The sequence below is a fragment of the Xenopus tropicalis genome, chromosome 8 (assembly GCF_000004195.4).
Source record: "Xenopus tropicalis strain Nigerian chromosome 8, UCB_Xtro_10.0, whole genome shotgun sequence".
Lineage (NCBI taxonomy): Eukaryota > Metazoa > Chordata > Amphibia > Anura > Pipidae > Xenopus > Xenopus tropicalis.
Genome location: NC_030684.2, coordinates 2314543 through 2337709, shown reverse-complemented (window position 1 = coordinate 2337709; position 23167 = coordinate 2314543). Strand labels below are relative to the sequence as shown.

The 23167-nt window shown below is 52.0% G+C and overlaps 3 protein-coding genes across 5 annotated transcripts; 1 reads left to right on the top strand and 2 right to left on the bottom strand.

Annotated features, from left to right (window-relative positions):
* The first annotated feature begins 231 nt into the window (after positions 1–231).
* tubb4b (tubulin beta 4B class IVb) lies at positions 232–3855 on the top strand. 2 transcript variants are annotated; one of them, NM_001078982.2, is given in 4 exon segments: positions 264–365; positions 1633–1741; positions 1829–1939; positions 2653–3853. In NM_001078982.2, coding segments are annotated over 4 exon segments (1338 nt in total). In that variant the 5' UTR covers positions 264–308; the 3' UTR covers positions 3714–3853.
* LOC116406623 (protein FAM166A-like) lies at positions 3746–9831 on the bottom strand. 2 transcript variants are annotated; one of them, XM_031891007.1, is made up of 7 exons: positions 9758–9831; positions 7087–7277; positions 6679–6803; positions 6484–6604; positions 5911–6005; positions 4776–4887; positions 3746–3941 (listed from the first exon to the last, which is right to left on the bottom strand). In XM_031891007.1, the coding sequence occupies exons 1-7, from the start codon at positions 9823–9825 to the stop codon at positions 3808–3810; spliced, it is 846 nt and encodes a 281-aa protein (XP_031746867.1). In that variant the 5' UTR covers positions 9826–9831; the 3' UTR covers positions 3746–3807. The 2 variants fall into 2 exon arrangements, with proteins under 2 accessions (XP_031746867.1, XP_031746868.1); XM_031891008.1 differs by having other exon boundaries at positions 6679–6788.
* A 2633-nt stretch (positions 9832–12464) lies between these two features.
* On the bottom strand, positions 12465–15276 carry LOC100496865 (bcl-2-related ovarian killer protein homolog A). Its single transcript, XM_002940735.4, has 2 exons — positions 14765–15276; positions 12465–13055 (listed from the first exon to the last, which is right to left on the bottom strand). Exons 1-2 carry the CDS (start codon positions 15221–15223, stop codon positions 12918–12920), a joined length of 597 nt encoding a protein of 198 aa, XP_002940781.1. The 5' UTR covers positions 15224–15276; the 3' UTR covers positions 12465–12917.
* Between the last annotated feature and the right edge of the window lie 7891 nt (positions 15277–23167).

The following is a 23167-nucleotide window of genomic DNA, read 5'->3' as shown; positions in this document are numbered from 1 at the left end:
CAATAGAAAGCAACCTGCGGAATGAGTAAGGTGATTCTTGACAGTTAGCAGCGCCTCTTTCTCAGCCAATCAATATTGACTATGCCTGTCACTTTGGGTTGATGGACATCAACTTTGACCAATCGCGAAGCGAGAATCCCTTCAACACGTTGCCGCCTACTTTACCGCAGCCAATAGGAAGGCGATTTACGGCGCTGGCCCTCCCAGACCTTTCCTATAAAAGGAGCAGTGTGAGGCAGTTGTAGCCAGCGCTCCAAGGTAACCGGTTCAGTTCGGAGTTTAGTACAGAGCAACCAACTACAGTCGCCATGAGGGAAATCGTGCATCTGCAGGCCGGCCAGTGCGGCAACCAGATCGGAGCCAAGGTACGTTCCTTGGGGGGATTGATCCGACTTCAGGAACGGGGTGGGGTTTCCCCTAATATGGCGGCTCCGGCCCTGTATTCTGCGTTGCTAATTCTTCAATTAGGAGTTTATCGTGACGGGGGGGGGGTTTTACCGTGCCCTAGTCCGGTGTGGGCGTGGCTGTCGGGCGAACCTGCCGGGTCACGTGTTCTTTCAAATTCAAACCTGGGGGAGGGGCGTGGCTGCACCTGCTGGGGACGGTTGGGGCCCTTGGGGTGGCGGGAACGCTGCTCCCGACCAATGGGGCTGCACCCACTGCGGTACTTTCCGCTGCTACATGGCAGCTCCCGCCTTAAATAGCAATGAGTGTTGCAGTGGGTGCACTTCCCCTTTAATACTGTAATGTGGCAGCTTCTGGGTCCTAAACCTCTTGGAACTACAACTCCCAGCACCTCCCTTTGGCAGTTGGACTGATGACTAATGTGCTAGAGCATGATGGGAGTTGTAGTCCTTTATTCTTTTGGGGGGGGGGTTGTAGTAGGGTGCCTGGCAGTTTTGTCCCTTGTGCCCAAAGATCAGGCTATGGGCAAGCTTTGCCTGGCAGCTGGTGGGTATAATGGGCTGGGCCGGAGTGCGGAATGATCTGGGCCTGTGCCAGGCTGCGGCCATGTCTGGGGCTCGGACGGGAATGTCCTTGTCCCTGTTAATGAGCTTCTCTGGTGACACAACAGCCAGTAATATGGCAGCAGCTTATTTTCTGCCCCCCCCCTGGGGTGTTGAAGCATTTCCATGGCAACAGTTGCCCTCAGACTACAAATCCCAGCATCCCTGAGCCTATAGCTACGCCACATGCTGAAGCCATCTTTTTATAGAACATTTGCCCCCCCCCCCCTGTGAGGCTTCTGTTATGTCCCCAGGGCTCTTCAGTCACTGCCTGGGGGGGTTAAATGTATGTTTAACTATTGCAGTGCTGGCAGCATGCCCTGGGCATGTAGGAGATGCCATTATGATTACTAATGGGGGTGTAGGGATGACTAACCCCCCCCCCCCCCACCCTGGAATATATTACTGTCAGGAAGGGGGCTGTTCCTTCATCTGCCCGGGAAGTGCCTGAATGCCAGAGCAGTGCGGCTGTTTGTTCCACTTCCTGTTTAGCTCTCCGTATGGGCGCTACAGTATATAGTGCCTCTGTATTTGCCCCATCTGCCCCTTACCCCCCTGTATGCAGGTTATACTGTAGGGCTGGGGCAACTGCCTTTTTAGTAAATGCTGCCTTTGTTCCTTTCAGTTCTGGGAAGTGATCAGCGATGAACATGGAATTGACCCAACCGGTACCTACCACGGGGACAGCGACCTGCAGCTGGAGAGAATAAACGTCTATTACAATGAGGCGACAGGTGAGTGGGAGTGCCGGTTCTGCTCGGTGGGGGGGTGCTGGTCCAGCCGCATTCCTGGCATGCCTTACATTCTATTGCCTTTTGCAGGTGGCAAGTACGTCCCCCGCGCTGTGTTGGTCGATCTTGAACCCGGAACCATGGACTCCGTGCGCTCAGGGCCATTTGGGCAGATCTTTAGGCCTGACAACTTTGTGTTTGGTAAGTAGGAACTGCTGGTTCTGAGGGGGGTAGCCTTATACTAGGCATGGGGCAATAAACCCATTAAGGGCTAATTCTACCCTACGTGGCTATGCCAGCTTACCCCGTGACAGTTTCCTTGTATTAAGGTGTCTCTATAAAAGTTGAACTGCAACTCTCATTAAAGGGCTGGTTGACCTTTAAGTTAACAGTATATTATAGAATGGAATGTTCTAAGCAACTTTTCAATTGGTCTTCATTATCTCTAGTTTCTGTATTTGCCTTCTGACTTAAATGGGGGGTCAGTGACCCCAGCAGCCAAAAACTATTGCTGTGAGGCTCCAGTTTTATTTTTCTAACTATTCTGTCCATCCCTTATTCATATACCAGCCTCTCCTTCAAACCACTCCCTGGTTGCTAAGGTCATTTGGACCCTAGCAACCAGATAGCTGCTGAAACTCTAAGCTTAAAATCTGTTTAACAAAGGGAAATGAAGACCAACTGCAAATTGTCCCAGAATATTCCCCTCATACTAAAAGTTAACTCTTTAGGAAAGGGTTCTGGGAGTTGCAGGAGTAGTTCTCCAATGGTTTTTCTATGTAGAAAGTGATTCTACAAACACCAGTTTCTATTGGCTTGATGGGCATTGTACTGCACCCCCAGTTCCCCTGGGCAGATATAAGGTGACTTGGGGGGGGTGAAATCTTTGCTAAGGATGTTCCCATCTCTTGTAGGTCAAAGCGGTGCTGGAAACAACTGGGCCAAGGGCCATTACACAGAGGGAGCAGAACTGGTGGACTCAGTGTTGGACGTTGTGAGGAAAGAAGCAGAAAGCTGCGACTGTCTCCAGGGCTTCCAGCTGACCCACTCCCTGGGGGGCGGCACCGGCTCGGGCATGGGCACCCTGCTCATCAGCAAAATCAGGGAAGAGTACCCCGACAGAATCATGAACACTTTCAGCGTGGTGCCCTCCCCCAAAGTATCTGACACAGTAGTAGAGCCGTACAACGCCACCCTGTCAGTGCATCAGCTGGTAGAGAACACAGACGAGACCTACTGTATAGATAACGAGGCCCTGTACGACATCTGCTTCAGAACCCTCAAACTCACCACCCCCACCTACGGGGACCTGAACCACTTGGTCTCCGCCACCATGAGTGGGGTAACCACCTGCCTGCGGTTCCCTGGGCAGCTGAACGCCGACCTGCGCAAACTGGCCGTCAACATGGTGCCTTTCCCCCGTCTGCACTTCTTCATGCCCGGCTTTGCCCCCCTCACCAGCAGAGGCAGCCAGCAATACCGCGCCTTAACCGTGCCAGAGCTCACCCAGCAGATGTTCGACGCCAAGAACATGATGGCCGCCTGCGACCCCCGTCACGGCCGCTACCTGACCGTGGCTGCCGTCTTCCGAGGCCGCATGTCCATGAAGGAGGTGGACGAGCAGATGCTGAACGTGCAGAACAAGAACAGCAGCTACTTCGTCGAATGGATCCCCAACAACGTGAAGACCGCCGTCTGCGACATCCCGCCCCGAGGCCTCAAAATGTCCGCCACCTTCATCGGCAACAGCACGGCCATCCAGGAGCTGTTCAAGCGCATCTCCGAGCAGTTCACCGCCATGTTCCGCCGAAAGGCCTTCCTGCACTGGTACACGGGCGAGGGCATGGACGAGATGGAGTTCACCGAGGCCGAGAGCAACATGAACGACCTGGTGTCAGAGTACCAGCAGTACCAGGATGCCACGGCCGAGGAGGAGGGCGAGTTTGAGGAAGGGGAAGAGGAGGAAAATGCATAAGCTTCTGATCTCTACTGTAAATTATTCAACTGTTTCTGCTCACGTTCGTTCCTTTATTTGTTTCCTGCATTTCCTTCTCTCTCCGGTTTCATTGTTACCAGTTGTACAGAACGTTCCGTTCATTAAAAGCATTTTTCGTACAGGTTGGTTTCGGCTCTCTTGCGTGGCAGTGGTGGTACAGGTGCCTGCTGGTGTTGCCCAGGGTCTCCCCAAAGCAGTCGCGGGACCCTAGGGGGGTAAGAGTGGTGAGTGAGCAATACTGGGTACCTAAGTGCCTGCTAGACACGGTTAAGGAGGAATAACCCTTGGTGCCACCTTAATTTAAAGGTGAACAACCCCTTTAGTTAACTTTATAGTATGATGTAGAGTGATATTCTGAAACAATTTGCAATTGGTCTTCATTTTGCTTTTTGGTCAGCAGTTCATCAGTTTGGAACTTTAGCAGCTATCTGGTTGCTAGGGTTCAAATTATCCTAGCAACCAAGCAGCAGTGGGAGTGAGACATTGGAGTATTAATAGGAGAGGGTCTCTGTAGGGGGAGAAAAAAGTAGCAAAATATAACAAATATTGTAGCCTCACAAAGATCTTTGGCTTCTGGGGTCAGTGACCCCCCATTTGAAAGGAAAAGGCAAATGGTTTAGGAACTGCAAAAATGAAGACCAAGTGAAAGATTGCTGAGAAATACCCATTCTGTAACATACTAGCAGTTAACTGAAAGGCAAACTACCCCTTTAGGGGTAGCTTTAGGGTTAGGGGGTCACTGGTTTTAAACCTTAAGCATCACCATGTGCTCAGCCCCCTAGCAACATAAATATTCCTATATTCTGCAGTGTCGGTGTAACATGGCCAAGTCTGAATCTCCAGCATCCTCTCTGCCTTTACTGGTTCCTATTGGCCTAGAACAGCCACTCACTCACTGTAACTTGGCAGTTTCCCCTGGTTCTAGGTGCGGTGCTAGAGCTACCATGGAGCTTTGGGGGAGCAGTTTCCCATTGTCTGAGGTGGGGTTAGTGATAAGCGCATTGCCTACAGATTACAGGGTAGAACTGCAACTATACAGACCTGGTATGAATCCGGTGTAGTTAGGCAGGACTCCCATGGGGCTATAAATGTGAGCCTGGGGCCAGTAACACGGCTTCCATCTTCCCTCTCTGCCTGTAACGCATCTCAGCACCTGAGTCAGGGGATAGCGGAGACAATCACATGGGTGAATGGGGATTGCCCTGCCCTCTGTATAGATACCCCCTCTTTGCTTTTCTCTCCCCCCATAGTGGGCTGCCCATTAAAGGGCAACTACACCTAAAATGCAAGTTAAACCCCCTTTCCAAAACATTCATTACATATTGTCACTGGTTTTAAAGTGGTGTAAACACAAATAGGCTTCTAGTCTCTGCACTGCTGCTACTTACTCCCCAAACTGTATAGAAGAAGCAAGTTTAGTAATAAAACCTACATTGTTTCAAGAGTCAGAACCAGAGAACAGGCAATGATGTTTACAACTACAATGAGGAATGAATGGGTATTGGGGAGTTGTATCAGGAGTCAGAACCAGCAGTGCAGGAAAGGGACAGACAGTGAGAATGAGGAATGAATGGGTATTGGGGAGTTGTATCAGGAGTCAGAACCAGCAGTGCAGGAAAGGGACAGACAGTGAGAATGAGGAATGAATGGATATTGGGGAGTTGCTGACATTTTCCTGTTGGGCAATCAGTGTTTTGGGTGTAGTTCCCCTTTAATCAGCCAATACAATACTGAGAGAATGTTGCTTGCAGTTTGGGAGCCGCGCTGGGTATGATTGGGAGCAGCACCCAGGATAAATAAGGAGGCTGCCCAGGAAATGAGTCATTGGGCAGGTAGGATGGCATGACTGTGCCAGAGGCGGGTATCAGTCCCTGGGGCAGAAAGGCACCCACTGCTAGAAGCTGAATAATGACTGTAGGGAGGATTAAAGCCAGACGTCTACAGGTGTGTTACGGTTATCCCATAATAACCCTTTCACTTCCAGACATGTTGCTATTGAGCTTGCTAGCCACGGGCCAGCCAAACAGACTCGGTAGCCTCACGGCACTGGTACCGTTTGGCGCAATAACCTAAATCTCTATACTGGGAGGGAAACAGTATGGCAGCTCCTACCCCTAAGTACAGAGATGCCCCCGTCCGGCAGTACCTGTAGGAGATCAGCTCGGGCTTTCCTTACCTGGCCATGGTCGAACTCATCCATGCACTGCTGGACTCTGGGCCTGTAACCGACGCCGATGCTCCAGGCAGAGCGAGGGATGTACCCGGTGTAGCCTGGAAAGGAAGCACAGCAATGGCAGCACCACCGGGTCACCATGGCTCCCAAGATCTGATTGGGCTACTCCCTAGCACTCTTCATATAACCAAGGGTTAAATCCAACTACATTTACCCAAGGTAATGAAACCGGGCCCTAAACAGAGCAGGGCCCCCAACTGGCCAATAGCAGCCCATTATACAAAAATATCCCCCCCACCTTTATGTCTCCAAGGGACCAAATTTTAATTCACCAGCGCCCCCTTGTGTCCGGGTCTTAGAAACACCTGGCAACACATTCGGAATGTGGCATTGCTGCAATAATGCCAGCATTCAGCATTGGTATTGTTATCCAAGGACATGGGGTGGGACTCAGCCCACAAGCAGGAAGCGCAGCAGGAAAGTGCGCTGGAGATAGGTGAGTGCTGCGCCCAACTAAACACTATCAAATACAAGAAAGCCAGGATAGAATATTTATAAATATGACCCCCCCCAGACCTGTTATGGCTTTACGCTGTAAAGATGTGGGGGATTCTATAGGTGGGCGCTTCCTGTATGTAGCGGAGAAGGTTTGATGCAGGGGGACCGGCCCGGGGTTCTGTTGGTACCAGTCCGGCACCTGTAGGAGAGAAGAAGTCAGTTCCCAATGCAGTAGCAGTACTTGGCAATCTCTTGGCTTAGGAAATGCCCTACCTGGGCGATACCATCCCTAGTGCCAGGGTGGATTGACTGGTGGGTCAGTTCTTTATTGTCCAGCTGCTGGCCAATCAATTCTTCCTGTGAGCCGGCCGGACCTTTGTTATCTTTGGCAAAAGTAACTGTACACACATAAAGAGATTAGAGCTATTGGTTGGCAGGGGATGATGGGAGCAGTAGTTCAACAGAAGCCATGGGTCAGGCAGCCCTACTACATACCAGCTCTTAGAGCCCAAGGAAATGCTACAAGGGGCTTCGCCATTGGTGGGGTTATGTCATAACATGGGCCACAGATCCATCGACTCATAGGAGCCATTCGGCAGGTTGGTTGCCATTAGTTACTAGACCAGGGCAAAGTAAGCCCTTAAATTAGTAATTAAGGGTAATTAATGTTAGAAATCCCACCTGAATTTCCTGCTCCTCTGTTTGGCCAGGGTGGGACAGTTTGGCCGCTGAGGGTTAGATGGCCTTCCCTGGGGGGGTCAGTAGGGTGAGGCAGAGAGGAGGCGGGGTTTCTCTGCACAGAGGGATCAGGGGGCAGGGTGCCCATGCATTCGCCCGGCTGGTAATGGAACTGCGGAGAGAGGCCGGAATATCTGCAGATACAGTAACATATATACAGGGTCATATCAGCATATCTGTGCCCAAGGGCCAATCATCAGTCAGTACCCAAGGGCCAATCACCAGTCAGTACCCAGGTAGCCAAGTACCAGTCAGTACCCAAGGTACCAAGTACCAGTCAGTACCCAGGTAGCCAAGTACCAGTCAGTACCCAGGGAGCCAATGACCAGTCAGTACCCAGGGAGCCAATGACCAGTCAGTACCCAGGGAGCCAAGCACCAGTCAGTACCCAGGGAGCCAATGACCAGTCAGTACCCAGGGAGCCAATGACCAGTCAGTACCCAGGGAGCCAATGACCAGTCAGTACCCAGGGAGCCAATGACCAGTCAGTACCCAGGGAGCCGAGCACCAGTCAGTACCCAGGGAGCCAAGCACCAGTCAGTACCCAGGGAGCCAATGACCAGTCAGTACCCAGGGAGCCAAGCACCAGTCAGTACCCAGGGAGCCAATGACCAGTCAGTACCCAGGGAGCCAAGCACCAGTCAGTACCCAGGGAGCCAATGACCAGTCAGTACCCAGGGAGCCAAGCACCAGTCAGTACCCAGGGAGCCAAGCACCAGTCAGTACCCATGGTACCATGTACCAGTCAGTACCCAGGGAGCCAACGACCAGTCAGTACCCAGGGAGCCAATGACCAGTCAGTACCCAGGGAGCCGAGCACCAGTCATTACCCAGGGAGCCAATGACCAGTCAGTACCCAGGGAGCCAATGACCACTCAGTACCCAGGGAGCCAAGTACCAGTCAGTACCCAGGGAGCCAATGACCAGTCAGTACCCAGGGAGCCAAGTACCAGTCAGTACCCAGGGAGCCAATGACCAGTCAGTACCCAGGGAGCCAATGACCAGTCAGTACCCAGGGAGCCAATGACCAGTCAGTACCCAGGGAGCCAAGTACCAGTCAGTACCCAGGGAGCCAATGACCAGTCAGTACCCAGGGAGTCAAGTACCAGTCAGTACCCAGGGAGCCAATGACCAGTCAGTACCCAGGGAGCCAATGACCAGTCAGTACCCAGGGAGCCAATGACCAGTCAGTACCCAGGGAGCCGAGCACCAGTCAGTACCCAGGGAGCCAATGACCAGTCAGTACCCAGGGAGCCAAGCACCAGTCAGTACCCAGGGAGCCAATCATCAGTCAGTACCCATGGTACCATGTACCAGTCAGTACCCAGGGAGCCAATGACCACTCAGTACCCAGGGAGCCAAGCACCAGTCAGTACCCAGGGAGCCAATCATCAGTCAGTACCCATGGTACCATGTACCAGTCAGTACCCAGGGAGCCAATGACCACTCAGTACCCAGGGAGCCAAGCACCAGTCAGTACCCAGGGAGCCAAGCACCAGTCAGTACCCAGGGAGCCAAGCACCAGTCAGTACCCAGGGAGCCAATGACCAGTCAGTACCCAGGGAGCCAAGTACCAGTCAGTACCCAGGGAGCCAATGACCAGTCAGTACCCAGGGAGCCAAGTACCAGTCAGTACCCAGGGAGCCAATGACCAGTCAGTACCCAGGGAGCCAATGACCAGTCAGTACCCAGGGAGCCGAGCACCAGTCAGTACCCAGGGAGCCGAGCACCAGTCAGTACCCAGGGAGCCAATGACCAGTCAGTACCCAGGGAGCCAATGACTAGTCAGTACCCAGGGAGCCAATGACCAGTCAGTACCCAGGGAGCCAATGACCAGTCAGTACCCAGGGAGCCAATGACCAGTCAGTACCCAGGGAGCCAATGACCAGTCAGTACCCAGGGAGCCAATGACCAGTCAGTACCCAGGGAGCCAAGCACCAGTCAGTTCCCAAGGGCCAATCATCCGTCAGTACCCAGGGAGCCAATCATCCGTCAGTACCCAGGGAACCAATCACAAGTCAGTTCCCAAGAACCAATTATCAGTCAGTACCCTGGGAGCCAAGCTCCAGTCAGTACCCAGGCACAGTCAGTTACTGGGCCAGTACCAGAGGGAGCCATTTAGAGCCCATTAAGCTGGTAATTAATGCCTCTCAATCCCCAGTTTGCCAGCCAGCAAGCCTTAACAGGTAACAGGAACCAGTGAGCGCTAGTAGGCGCCATTTTGTCACTGGCCAAACAGCCCCTGCAGTACGAGATGGGTGTGAGGGTGTGGCTTTGGGATGGGGCGCGGCTGTATATAGGAGTGGGTGTGGCTTTGGGATGGGGCGCGGCTGTGTATAGGAGTGGGTGTGGCTTTGGGATGGGGCGCGGCTGTGTATAGGAGTGGGTGTGGCTTTGGGATGGGGCGCGGCTGTATATAGGAGTGGGTGTGGCTGAGCGGAACACTTACTTTGGGCGGCAAAGTGTGAGAAAATGGCTGGGAGGCGATTGGACGGTAGGTGTGAGGGCGTGGCCCGGCTGTTGGCGGGATATTTCAGTCAGACGTTCTGACAGGAACAATAAGGATCAGGTACGGACTTTATTTGTGTTCCGTGAGGCCCACACAGTGACTTACCCGGGCAGGTGAGAGGAGCCGCTGCGCATCATGGTGCCCTTATCGCTCCGTGCCGGTTCAACGGTCATGTACAAGGCCGAGCTGCTGGTTGCCTAGCAACCGCTACAAACATGGCCGCCTTTGGGACTCTTTTGGCTCCCTGAGGTGTTGGGGGCCCAGAGCTGCAGTTTTATATACAAGGGATTCTGTCAGATACTGTTACCCCTAAATGCCATTGGCTTCCCTGGGGGGCTCTAGCATTGGGCCCCAATATGGGCAGGCATGGGCCCCCCTTTCCCTGGGCTTCCCTGGGGGGCTCTAGCATTGGGCCCCAATATGGGCAGGCATGGGCCCCCCTTTCCCTGGGTATCCCTGGGGGGCTCTAGCATTGGGCCCCAATATGGGCAGGCATGGGGCCCCCCTTTCCCTGGGTATCCCTGGGGGGCTCTAGCATTGGGCCCCAATATGGGCAGGCATGGGGCCCCCCTTTCCCTGGGTATCCCTGGGGGGCTCTAGCATTGGGCCCCAATATGGGCAGGCATGGGGCCCCCCTTTCCCTGGGTATCCCTGGGGGGCTCTAGCATTGGGCCCCAATATGGGCAGGCATGGGCCCCCCTTTCCCTGGGTATCCCTGGGGGGCTCTAGCATTGGGCCCCAATATGGGCAGGCATGGGCCCCCCTTTCCCTGGGCTTCCCTGGTAGGCTCTAGCATTGGGCCCCAATATGGGCAGGCATGGGGCCCCCCTTTCCCTGGGCATCCCTGGGGGGCTCTAGCATTGGGCCCCAATATGGGCAGGCATGGGGCCCCCCTTTCCCTGGGCATCCCTGGGGGGCTCTAGCATTGGGCCCCAATATGGGCAGGCATGGGGCCCCCCTTTCCCTGGCTATCCCTGGGGGGCTCTAGCATTGGGCCCCAATATGGGCAGGCATGGGGCCCCCCTTTCCCTGGCTATCCCTGGGGGGCTCTAGCATTGGGCCCCAATATGGGCAGGCATGGGGCCCCCCTTTCCCTGGGCTTCCCTGGGGGGCTCTAGCATTGGGCCCCAATATGGGCAGGCATGGGCCCCCCTTTCCCTGGGTATCCCTGGGGGGCTCTAGCATTGGGCCCCAATATGGGCAGGCATGGGGCCCCCCTTTCCCTGGGTATCCCTGGGGGGCTCTAGCATTGGGCCCCAATATGGGCAGGCATGGGGCCCCCCTTTCCCTGGGTATCCCTGGGGGGCTCTAGCATTGGGCCCCAATATGGGCAGGCATGGGGCCCCCCTTTCCCTGGGTATCCCTGGGGGGCTCTAGCATTGGGCCCCAATATGGGCAGGCATGGGGCCCCCTTTCCCTGGGTATCCCTGGGGGGCTCTAGCATTGGGCCCCAATATGGGCAGGCATGGGGCCGCCTTTCCCTGGGCATCCCTGGGGGGCTCTAGCATTGGGCCCCAATATGGGCAGGCATGGGGCCCCCCTTTCCCTGGGTATCCCTGGGGGGCTCTAGCATTGGGCCCCAATATGGGCAGGCATGGGGCCCCCCTTTCCCTGGGTATCCCTGGGGGGCTCTAGCATTGGGCCCCAATATGGGCAGGCATGGGGCCCCCCTTTCCCTGGGTATCCCTGGGGGGCTCTAGCATTGGGCCCCAATATGGGCAGGCATGGGGCCCCCTTTCCCTGGGTATCCCTGGGGGGCTCTAGCATTGGGCCCCAATATGGGCAGGCATGGGGCCGCCTTTCCCTGGGTATCCCTGGGGGGCTCTAGCATTGGGCCCCAATATGGGCAGGCATGGGGCCCCCCTTTCCCTGGGTATCCCTGGGGGGCTCTAGCATTGGGCCCCAATATGGGCAGGCATGGGGCCCCCTTTCCCTGGGTATCCCTGGGGGGCTCTAGCATTGGGCCCCAATATGGGCAGGCATGGGGCCCCCCTTTCCCTGGGCATCCCTGGGGGGCTCTAGCATTGGGCCCCAATATGGGCAGGCATGGGGCCCCCCTTTCCCTGGGTATCCCTGGGGGGCTCTAGCATTGGGCCCCAATATGGGCAGGCATGGGGCCCCCTTTCCCTGGGTATCCCTCGTAGGCTCTAGCATTGGGCCCCAATATGGGCAGGCATGGGGCCCCCGCTTCCCTGGGGGGCTCTAGCATTGGGCCCCAATATGGGCAGGCATGGGGCCCCCCTTTCCCTGTGCATCCCTGGGGGCTGCTGGCCTAGTCTCACTGCAGCATTGGGCCCCAATATGGGCAGGCATGGGGCCCCCCTTTCCCTGTGCATCCCTGGGGGCTGCTGGCCTAGTCTCACTGCAGCATTGGGCCCCAATATGGGCAGGCATGGGGCCCCCCTTTCCCTGTGCATCCCTGGGGGCTGCTGGCCTAGTCTCACTGCAGCATTGGGCCCCAATATGGGCAGGCATGGGGCCCCCTTTCCCTGGGTATCCCTCGTAGGCTCTAGCATTGGGCCCCAATATGGGCAGGCATGGGGCCCCCGCTTCCCTGGGGGGCTCTAGCATTGGGCCCCAATATGGGCAGGCATGGGGCCCCCCTTTCCCTGTGCATCCCTGGGGGCTGCTGGCCTAGTCTCACTGCAGCATTGGGCCCCAATATGGGCAGGCATGGGGCCCCCCTTTCCCTGTGCATCCCTGGGGGCTGCTGGCCTAGTCTCACTGCAGCATTGGGTCCCAATATGGGCAGGCACGGGGCCTTTAATTAGATCCCCCCCCATCCCCAACAGATAGACAAAGACCATTTATACAGAATAAAAACGCAGAGCACAATATAACGTTTAATGGCAGATCAACCGGCGAATAGCATGATAATGGGCTGATGTTCTGATTGGCTGCAGTTCAGGCTATCCATATGAAATTCTAATGCTCTAATTGGCTATTGTTCTGATTGGCTACAAGTTGGTCCATTCATTGTATGCCGGCGTCAGTGTGCATTGCCTGTATTTGAATCCTTTTCATATTCCTTTGGGGTAGGAGAAGGTGCTGGAGGGAGGACAGGCAAAACACTATCCTTGTGCCCGGGATTTATTATTTTTATTATTATTATTATTATTAACATTTATTTATAAAGCGCCAACATATTCCGCAGCGCTGTACAATAAGGGATCCACGCTTACTCGCCAGCAGTTTGCGTCCATTGTTGCTGCCATTTTGTTCATGATGTCCTTGTACCGCAGACTAGAACTGGTGATAGAGGATGTCAGGAGGAAGCCATCTTTCTTTTCCACAGGAAGCTGGTGAGCAGGAGGGCCACACAGACAAGCAGGAGGCCACAGCACGTCCTTAGCACCTTCTTCTCCAGCCCTTCTTTTCTACTAAAGCGTTCAATAAAGCCCACCTTATAGAGAGAGAGAGAGCTGGGTCTACATGTCTCCTGATATCTGCACTCTGCTGTGTCTCTAAATACCCCCTTTTGGGGCCCCACTTTGCCAGTATATACCCGACGTTCCCTTTCTCCAGTTTTAGTGCCAAAATCTGCACGGGATTGCTCTGCTTAGAGGTCTCGTGGCTGCTATAGGGGCCCATAAACAACTCTGAGCTGTGCTTTTGGGGTTCAGTGGTGACTTCACTGGGCCTAACACATTGGTTGGGGCATTTGAAGAGCAGCATTTGGGAAAGTGGAAAACTGCAGGGCAACATAGAGGAGGCAAGGATATATGCAGACAGTAGGGCTAAATGGTGACAGTAGGGCACGATGGTAAGTACAGAACAATATGGCAACAGTGGAACTGTAGAGCAAGATGGAGAGAATAGGGTACAAGGTGCACATAGAGACAGTAGGGCAAGGTGGGAAAGAGTAGGACAAGATGGAGACAGTAGGGTAGGATGGGGACAGTAGGGCAAGATGGGGACAGTAGGGCAAGATGGGGACAGTAGGGCAAGATGGGGACAGTAGGGCAAGATGGGGACAGTAGGGCAGGATGGGGACAGTAGGACAAGATGGGAAAGAGTAGGACAAGATAGAGACAGTAGGGTAGGATGGGAACAGTAGGGCAAGATGGAGACAGTAGGGCAAGGTGGGAACGGGTAGGACAAGATGGGGACAGTAGGACAAGATGGGAAAGAGTAGGACAAGATGGAGACAGTAGGGCAAGGTGGGAAAGGGTTGGACAAGATAGAGACAGTAGGGTAGGATGGGAACAGTAGGGCAAGGTGGGAACGGGTAGGACAAGATGGGGACAGTAGGGCAAGGTGGGAAAGAGTAGGACAAGATGGGGACAGTAGGACAAGATGGACACAGTAGGGCAAGGTGGGAAAGAGTAGGGCAAGGTGGGGGACAGTAGGGCAAGATGGAGACAGTAGGGCAAGGTGGGAAAGAGTAGGACAAGATGGGGACAGTAGGGCAAGGTGGGAAAGAGTAGGACAAGATGGGGACAGTAGGGCAAGATGGAGACAGTAGGGCAAGGTGGGAAAGAGTAGGACAAGATGGAAAAATGGGAAAAAGTAGGACAAGATTGGGATGGTGGGACATGATTGAGAATATAGGGCAACATGATGAGAGTAGAGCAGTGAGACATAGGGACAAGATGGATACAGAAAGGAAAGATGGAAGGCCATAGGGCACATCAGGGCAAGACAGCAAGAAATAAGCAATATGGAGACAGCAGGGCAAGTAGACTTTAGTTAATGAAACCTTTATATGAATTAGAATTAGCTGTGCTTTATTCACTTGTGTAACGATCCTTCCCGGCTTTTTATGTGATTTCTCTTATGCGCCACTAGGGGGCACTCATTGCCTTTATTATGAGACCCACGTAACATTTGTTGCTCTTTTTGGTGTATGTGAACCTGTTTTCATAGATATAAAGTGATTTTGTTTGGTTCTGGTGGGACGTGGGGGGGAATTGTGGGGCATTAGTGTGTAGTCAGGGTACAGGAGCAACATACATACATATAACTGGTGGAAGGGTTTTAACCCCTTCACCACCAAGCAGACACTCATAGTTGCTAGGTAAACTTTGTAAAGCAAAAATAGAATAAAGCCTCCCTATTGGTTGCTCTTTTGTCGTTAATATGCATTTATTAGACTTATTGCTCTATACTCACCCATCCATCCTTCTCCTTAATAAGAGGGCAAATATTTTCTTCTACATAGTGGCCCACCGTCTCTGCCAAAGGCCCCAGGGCACGTTCCATTCCATTCTTCTGGCAGTTGATGGCCATCTGACCTGCCAGCACATAAACGGAGAGCACCGTGCTCCATGGCAGCTCCATGGCGTAACCCGTCTGCCTGTGCCGCCGTTCCCGCTGTTGTTGGAAATTCTCATCCACTATCTGGATGAGGAAGTCGCAGGCCCGTTCCTCGGTGACCCCTCTAAAAACCTTGGGCCAGCGTTTGAAAAAAATCGGGAATTTCTCCAGCAGTTCGTCGCTAGCTTGCCGCAGGGCTAACGCGGCTGCAGACGGAGCGGGGCCAGTAGCTGTCCCTGTTACATAAGCAATGTAGTCCCGGGCCAGCAGGTAGGCCTCTTGTACCACCGGGTCCCTCTGCTCGTCCCAAGCCATGAACAACCCAGCACAGATCTATTCTTAGTCCCATTACCGACCTGCTACGCGCTCTATAAATAACCCGTATACACGTACAGAACCTGGTCTGCGGATACACTGTGCCTAGGAGTTGGATTTAAAGGGTAAGTAAACCCCCAATTATATAGATTAAATAGTAAGACTAAAAGGGCATTCTACTAACCAATCAAATTGGAAGAAGCCATATCTGGCAAACTAATCTGTCCCATAGAACCGGATAGACCATAAATGAATAAAGCCATTAACGCTGCAGGGCTTTATCAGTGTTACTCAAGAGTCACAGGAACAAATTGTATTCACGGGGAAATAAAAGTCGTTGAATTGGATTGATATTGGTGCTTGAGGCTTAGGAAACGAGTCAATGTGGGGCAATTGTTGCTGCTCCTCTGGGCTGTAATTAGAGATACGATAAAGGAAGACACTTTATGGACATAATTAATATACCAGTGTATAAAGATTAAAGGGGAAGTAAAGTCTATGGCATCTCATAACAGTGCCACTGGCATTTGCCAGAATCTACAGACTGCCAGGGTTGGGGTAAAATGGGCAGAAACTGATTGGGTTATTTGGGATGTAGATATTTGAAGGGAGTGGCCCACATACCAAATGTTGGCCAAAGGCCTCTAGCTATAGAGCTGGCAATCTGTATTGGGGACACCTCTGCAGGGTTGGACTGGGCCGTCGGGACATTGGGAAAATCCCGGTGGGCCCCAGCGGCCCAGACCCGACCCTTGCCGGTGCTCCCCCTGCCTGACCGCTCCTGCCCTGTTGCGTTCAATTTACGTGCTTGGGGAGGACGTCGGTCGGGGGGCCCTGCGAGGGAGGGGGTTAGGGGGCCCCTCCTGGGGGGGACGCAGGTGGGCCCTTCACCCCCCAGTCCGACCCTGCACCTCTGTGTTATTAGCAATACTCACAGATATCACTGGGGAATTTCAAGGGAAAGCTAACCCCCTCAAAATGACTTGGCACTTGATCTTTGTATCATTATTACCTTTAATATAATCTCTTACAGAGTTGACAGACTTTGAAAGAAGCATTTTTAATCTGAATTTGGCCTTCATACCCACGCTTGCTGCCGACGGGGTTAAATCTGAGCTGTGCCAGGCAGGCCAGTTAATATGGCGCCACGGAGCTTGCACCGGGGGAATGCCGCGGCAGGCAGAGGGCACTTGTGACAGTGTCGGAGAGGTCAGTCGGTTCGCGCTCAGGTACTGCCTGATCTTATTTTATCTGCCCTCTGGAACATTTTAACTCTGCAGTAAGGAACGGTGCCAAATTAGCTTTATAGGTGCCAGGTCCTGCTTGAATGAGTGAATTAGCAGAGCCTCATAAACCAGCTGCCTAGTGATGCAGAAAAGTCACCGCATTCTGGGGCCTATCGATAAGGTCAGCTGTTGGGGCAATGACACTTGGTTGCCCGACTTGGGATTTACCCCTCTTTATCAGTATGGCAGCTTTACCTACTGATTTATTGGTGGCTTTACATTATAAATGCTTAGCTTAATGAGTAGGGTCAGCATTGCATGGTGCTTCCTTATGGCCTATCTCTAGATAAACAGCTGCTTTCGGTGCAAATTTCACGTGTTTTCATCACATTCGTTATCGGGATGTTATTGGTAAATCACACAGAAAAGGAAATATAATAAACAGGATGTTTATTACTGCTGGGAACATCCAGCTCACCACGTTCCGAAAATTGTGCAATCGGTTGAATGCTAGTAGGACTCATTTTATATAGGGCTGGGGTGTCACGGCCAAGGGGTGCAAAGTTGTGCCTTCTATAAATCTAGTGCAAAGTGCAGCACAAGGTAGCCGTATGCATTGTTGCACCTTGCACCCCCCTTTTAACTTTTATTTTATATGTTTTGGTGTGTTTGAATGGCATTGTTTACCTTTGTACAGTAAGCCTAGTCCTCGCTTTTAGGGTGGAGACACACGGAGCTACTTAGTAGCAGCTACTAAACGGCAGAAAATCCCCTGCCATAGACAATACTGAGAATTGCCCCCGCTAAACCACATGTAGAGACAAATCAGTATCAGTAAATGATCAGGGTTGTCGATTTTAGTTGCCGTGACAAGTAGCTGCTCCCTTAAAGTCCCCATACACTGGCAGATCTGCTCACTTGGCGATGTCGCCAAGCGAGCGGATCTTCTCCTGATATGCCCACCTACGGGTGGGCGATATCGGGAGAATCCAGGGGGCCAAAGGATCGAATTATAATGACGGGCATAGATAAAGTCGGTCCCTGATCCGACTTGATTTTCTAACCTGCCCGATCGAGATCTGGCCGATTTCAGGCCAGATATCGGTCGGGCAGGCCCATCGGAAGTGCCCATACACAGGCCAATTAGCTGCTGAAACGGTCCAAGGGACCCATATCGGCAGCTACTATCGGCCCGTGTATGGGGCCCTTTAGGGTGAGGACACACTGAGCTACTAGTAGCAGCTACTTTTTCATGGCTACTAAACGCCAGAAAATACCTTGCCATAGACAATACTGAGAATTGCCTCTGCTAAAACACACGTAGAGACAATAATCAGTAAATGATCAGGATTGTCTACTAGTAGCTCTGTGTGTCTTAACCCTTGGCCTGATGCCCCGTGCCCACAGTAGTAGAGATCTACCGCGGGGCGACTAACCGCTCTGAAATGCCTTTCCACTGGCACAAATAGGAGTCGCTGGTGGAAAGGCCTTCGCATCACTTCGGTTCTCTGAAGTCATGCAAAGTTTCTTCCTGCACCCAACGTTGTGTCAATTTGGGAAAACTGATGTGATGTGAAGGCCTTTCCACCAGTGACTCCTCTTTGTGCCAGTGGAATTTCGGAATGGTTAGTTGCCTTCGATAGCGGAGATCTATTGCAGGTGACTAATGCTTTGTGGGACATCAGCCAAAAGGTGGGCATACACTGTAAGATCTGCTCAACTGCCGAGGTCACCAAGCGAGCAGATCTTCTCCCGATATGCCCACCTATGGGATATAGGGCCAAACGATCGAATTAAAACGGCGGGCATAGGCTGTTGGTTTGGGGAGCGCATCAATGAGCCGATGCAGTCCCTGATCCGATGGGAAAACCTGCCCAATCGAGATCTGGCCAATTTCAGGCTAGAGGACTGATATCGGCAGCTGAAATCTGCCTGTGTATGGCCACCTTTAGACTACTTACGCTAAAGGTGGCCATACACTGGCCGATTCAAGCTGCTGATAGTGGTCCCTTAGACCGATTCGGCAGCTAATCGGCCCGTGTAGGGGCAATAACGACGGGCCTGCTCGACTGATATCTGGCCTGAAATCGGCCAGATATCGATCAGGCAGCGGATCTTAATGTGTATGGCCACCTTTATTCTCTGCTTTAGGCCTGTGCACTGTACCCTCCATGATCTGTTTTAGGCAGATGAAGGCATTTCTCCCCAGCAAAGACACAATCTATGGCTTGGAAGCAGCAATCAGTATGGCAGATTTGTCTTGCTGAAAGAAGGTAAGTCATTTTCTATGTCTGTTTCCCAACAAGTATACATTTCATACAGTGGCCGATTCTGCGTGGAATTTTTACTGGTTGACTGAATGGATGGCTACCATATGTGTGGCCATACACATGCATATGCCGCCTTTCTTTGCAGCAATTTTATTCACACATTACTTGAAAACCAGTGAAAATTTGTCTCTTAGACCGATTGGGCAGCTAATCGGCCCGTGTATGGGCACTACCGATGGGCCTGCCCAACCGATATCTGACCTTAAATCGTGCAGATCTCGATTGGGCAGGTTAGAAAATCTAGTCGGATCAGGGACCGAATCGGCTCATTGATGCTGCGAACCGACTGCCCCATTGCCGCCAATATAATTTGATCGTTTGACCCCAGGGCCAAACAATCGAATTAGCCTACACGCTCCCTGATATCACCCACCCATAAGTGGGTGTATCGGGTGAAGATCTGCTCGCTTGGCGACATCGCCAAGTGAGCGGATCTTAATGTGTATGGGGCACCTTTATTTGGCTTTTAGGCATACAGAGAAGATTTCCTCACCCAAACAGGTAAGTATGCATTTCCGCTCTGAATTCTGCTCCGTGTGTCTGTACCCCAGCCGACTCCGGCTCTGAATGCAAGCACAGGGAAAGGCTGTTTGGACCTTGGTGCCCATACACGAGGTCGCCAAGTGAGCAGATCTTCTCCTGATATCCCCACCTATGGGTGGGCGATATTGGGTGAATTTAGGCTAATTTGTATTTCAACGCCGGTAATAGGCGCAGTCGGTTTGGGGACTGCATCAACGAGCCGATGCAGACCCCGATCCGAGGTTGCCAAGCGAGTGGATCTTCTCTCGATACATGTTGCCGATAGTGGGCTAATTCGGTCATTTGGCCCTGGGGTCAAACGATTGAGTTAAAGCGGTGGGTATAGGCGCCGTCGGTTCAGAAACCGCATAAACGAGCCAAAGCAGTCCCCGATCCGATAGAAAAATCAAACCAGGCAGGCCCCGATATCGGCAGCTAGAATCACCCGGTGCATTGCCACCTTTATCCATTAGTTCGGCCCTGTATGTGTCTGTAGTCTTAAATTTTCTTTCATTAGGCAAAAAAACTGGCAAAAACTTGGGTAGAGTTCCCCTTTAACCCTTCATGCCTCCTACAAGGAGGTCTTAATTGATTTACTAAATAGTGACAGTATTCTGGGAACAAAGATAGAGGAAATAAATTGTACTTGGAAGCCCGATTACATGTCGGACTGCAAGGCCATTTTTACGCAACACGTACTGGTTGAACAGGGGCTGGGGCTCGACATTTAGACTGTCTAAGCTGTGACGAGGGCCATAAACCTCGAGCTAGTCATACATGCCCACATGTGGCCGGGAGTTAAACTCATCAAGTTCATTGGTTTTAAAGATATTTTTAAATGAAATTGCTATTGAAAGCAGTATATGTTCTGTTCTTTGGTTCCTGGAACCCTTGAAACAATGTATCACAAGCCAGCTGGGTAACATACTGGAAGAGGAGCTGACTCCTGCTATATTGTTTCAAGAGTCAGAACCAGAAAGGGGTAAACACATGCGTCTTTGAGTCGCAAATAAACATTCACATAACTGTAAATAAAGGTAAAAAGTTGCTTAGAAAGCAGACAGTGGGCCTGCCGAGGCATAACCATTCCTTACACAAAGTACAGTGGACTTTGTTTACATGTTGGAGATAGAAAACCCAGTGCCTAGCTTACGTGCTGTGTACGGGGTATTTAAAAATAAGCACACATGATCTGATAATGTGCAGGCATGCTCCTGACCTGCTAACGTACGTGTGTCTCATTGTCTTTTTCCATTTGTGGTTTTTTTTTTCTTCCAAGCATTAGTAATTAGTGGTGGCATAGACCGTGGCATCGGTTAGATGCACAGTGCTGGCTCTTTGGCATTAGAACTCCAATCAGGTCTGGACTGGGATTCAAAATGGGCCCTGACATTCCCAGTACCCAGAGGCACAAACAGCCCCCCCCCCAAGCCCAATAAATAGTGACTGTCTGTGGCACCTTACAGCCCCCCTGGCATTCCCAGTACCCAGAGGCACAAACAGCCCCCCCCAGCCCAATAAATAGTGACTGTCTGTGGCACCTTACAGCCCCCCTGGCATTCCCAGTACCCAGAGGCACAAACAGCCCCCCCCAGCCCAATAAATAGTGACTGTCTGTGGCACCTTTACAGCCCCCCTGGCATTCCCAGTACCCAGAGGCACAAACAGCCCCCCCCCAGCCCAATAAATAGTGACTGTCTGTGGCACCTTACAGCCCCCCTGACATTCCCAGTACCCAGAGGCACAAACAGCCCCCCAGCCCAATAAATAGTGACTGTCTGTGGCACCTTACAGCCCCCCTGACATTCCCAGTACCCAGAGGCACAAACAGCCCCCCCAGCCCAATAAATAGTGACTGTCTGTGGCACCTTACAGCCCCCCTGACATTCCCAGTACCCAGAGGCACAAACAGCCCCCCCCCAGCCCAATAAATAGTGACTTTCTGTGGCACCTTACAGCCCCCCCCTGGCATTCCCAGTACCCAGAAGCACAAACAGCCCCCCCAGCCCAATAAATAGTGACTTTCTGTGGCACCTTACAGCCCCCCTGGCATTCCCAGTACCCAGAGGCACAAACAGCCCCCCCCAGCCCAATAAATAGTGACTGTCTGTGGCACCTTACAGCCCCCCGGCATTCCCAGTACCCAGAGGCACAAACAGCCCCCCCCCCAGCCCAATAAATAGTGACTGTCTGTGGCACCTTACAGCCCCCCCTGGCATTCCCAGTACCCAGAGGCACAAACATCACAGCTAAAATACACATTTTGGGAGTTCTGGAATTTTATGATTTATAGAATAATATCATATGTATCTACCTAGTATACCACATGATATATAATATAATAAAAATTTTAAAGAGCAACTAAGGTAATCCTTGATAGGTTTGAAACTTTGCCCCGGCCACTGTCTTGCACCCATTCACCGAACGCAAAGGGCAAAGTCTGTATCATCTGAGCGAGCGTCGATGGACGTGGAGATAAAGTGTTCTTCCGAGTATCATAGATAAAGTAGAAAGGAATCTGTAATTCATCTGTCTCTCTGCCTGCGCAAACCAGCACCCATACCGGTTCCAAACTTTGAAAGTTCATATGGGTCACAGCAAGAATGATATATAATGAACTTGGGAGGACTGGCTGATATAATCGTGTCATATACATGTTTAAAGATGCGTTGCTTGGTTTCTTGGGCAATAATCATACGTGCACGTGAGATTAAACCTAGGCTCATTTGTATAAGCATCACTAGCAACCTCCCCCGGCGTATATTCATTCAATAACCCCCCCATCTGTACTTACCCCTACAGAAATCTTAATTTCATACTAAAGGTGGCCATACACAGGCCGACCCTAGCTGCCGATATCGGTCCCTTAGACCAGGGGTGGCCAATGCAACGATTGCAGTCCACCAGTCGATCCTGGTGGACCGCGATCAAGCTGGGGATGCGGAAGTGCTCCGTGAATGCGTACGTACGTACGCACACACACCACACTTTTGCATTCCGCATCGATCGCGACCGAACCGAGTCTGGCCACCCCTGCCTTAGACCAATTTGACAGCTTATCGGCCTTGTATGGGCACTAACGACGGGCCTGCTGACCGATATTTGGCCTGAAATCAGCCAGATCTCAATCAAGCAGGTTTGATTTTTCATCTGATCAGGGACCTCATTGGCTCCTTGATGTGGTCCCTGAGCCGACGGGCACCTATATCCGCCACTCTATCCATGGGTGGGAATATTGGAAGAAGACCTCTCCCACTCGCTTGGCGACCTCGCCAATTGAGCGGATCTTACTGTGTATAGCCACCATTAGGATGGATAAAGGGTTATTATATAGCACCATTAGGACACAGGCTAATTATATAACATATCTTTTTTTAAAAGAAATGTTAACTTTAGGTAAGTGTTGATGCTTGTGATATTTTCCCAAGTTTACTTGCCGATAACCCCGTTGGCTCAGTAGTCCTGAACTCTACCCAGTTTGGCTTTTGAACGTGAAATCGGCAAGTTAATAAGCTTCAGTAATGGCTCATCCATTAAACCTAAGAATGGTTTTCTGGCCAATGACTGACTTGTTCTGTACAAGACCTCACAGTGACACCGGGCTGAGCAGGGAAAAGCCCACGTTGGGCTTGATATTAATGCATAAAAGCAATGATTACCCTTGTTATTAAAAATCCAATATTTGATGGCCACTTGATTACGATATATAATGAGGGAAATTCTATCATACTTACTGTAATTTCTCTTTCCTGGATTCTGCATACACCATGGGTTAATTCCCGCCCCCAATTGGTAAGGACAGGCCCCCCCACCTCCTCCCCCCAATTAAAAATGTATATATGCCCCCTCCCCCTATGATCGATGTC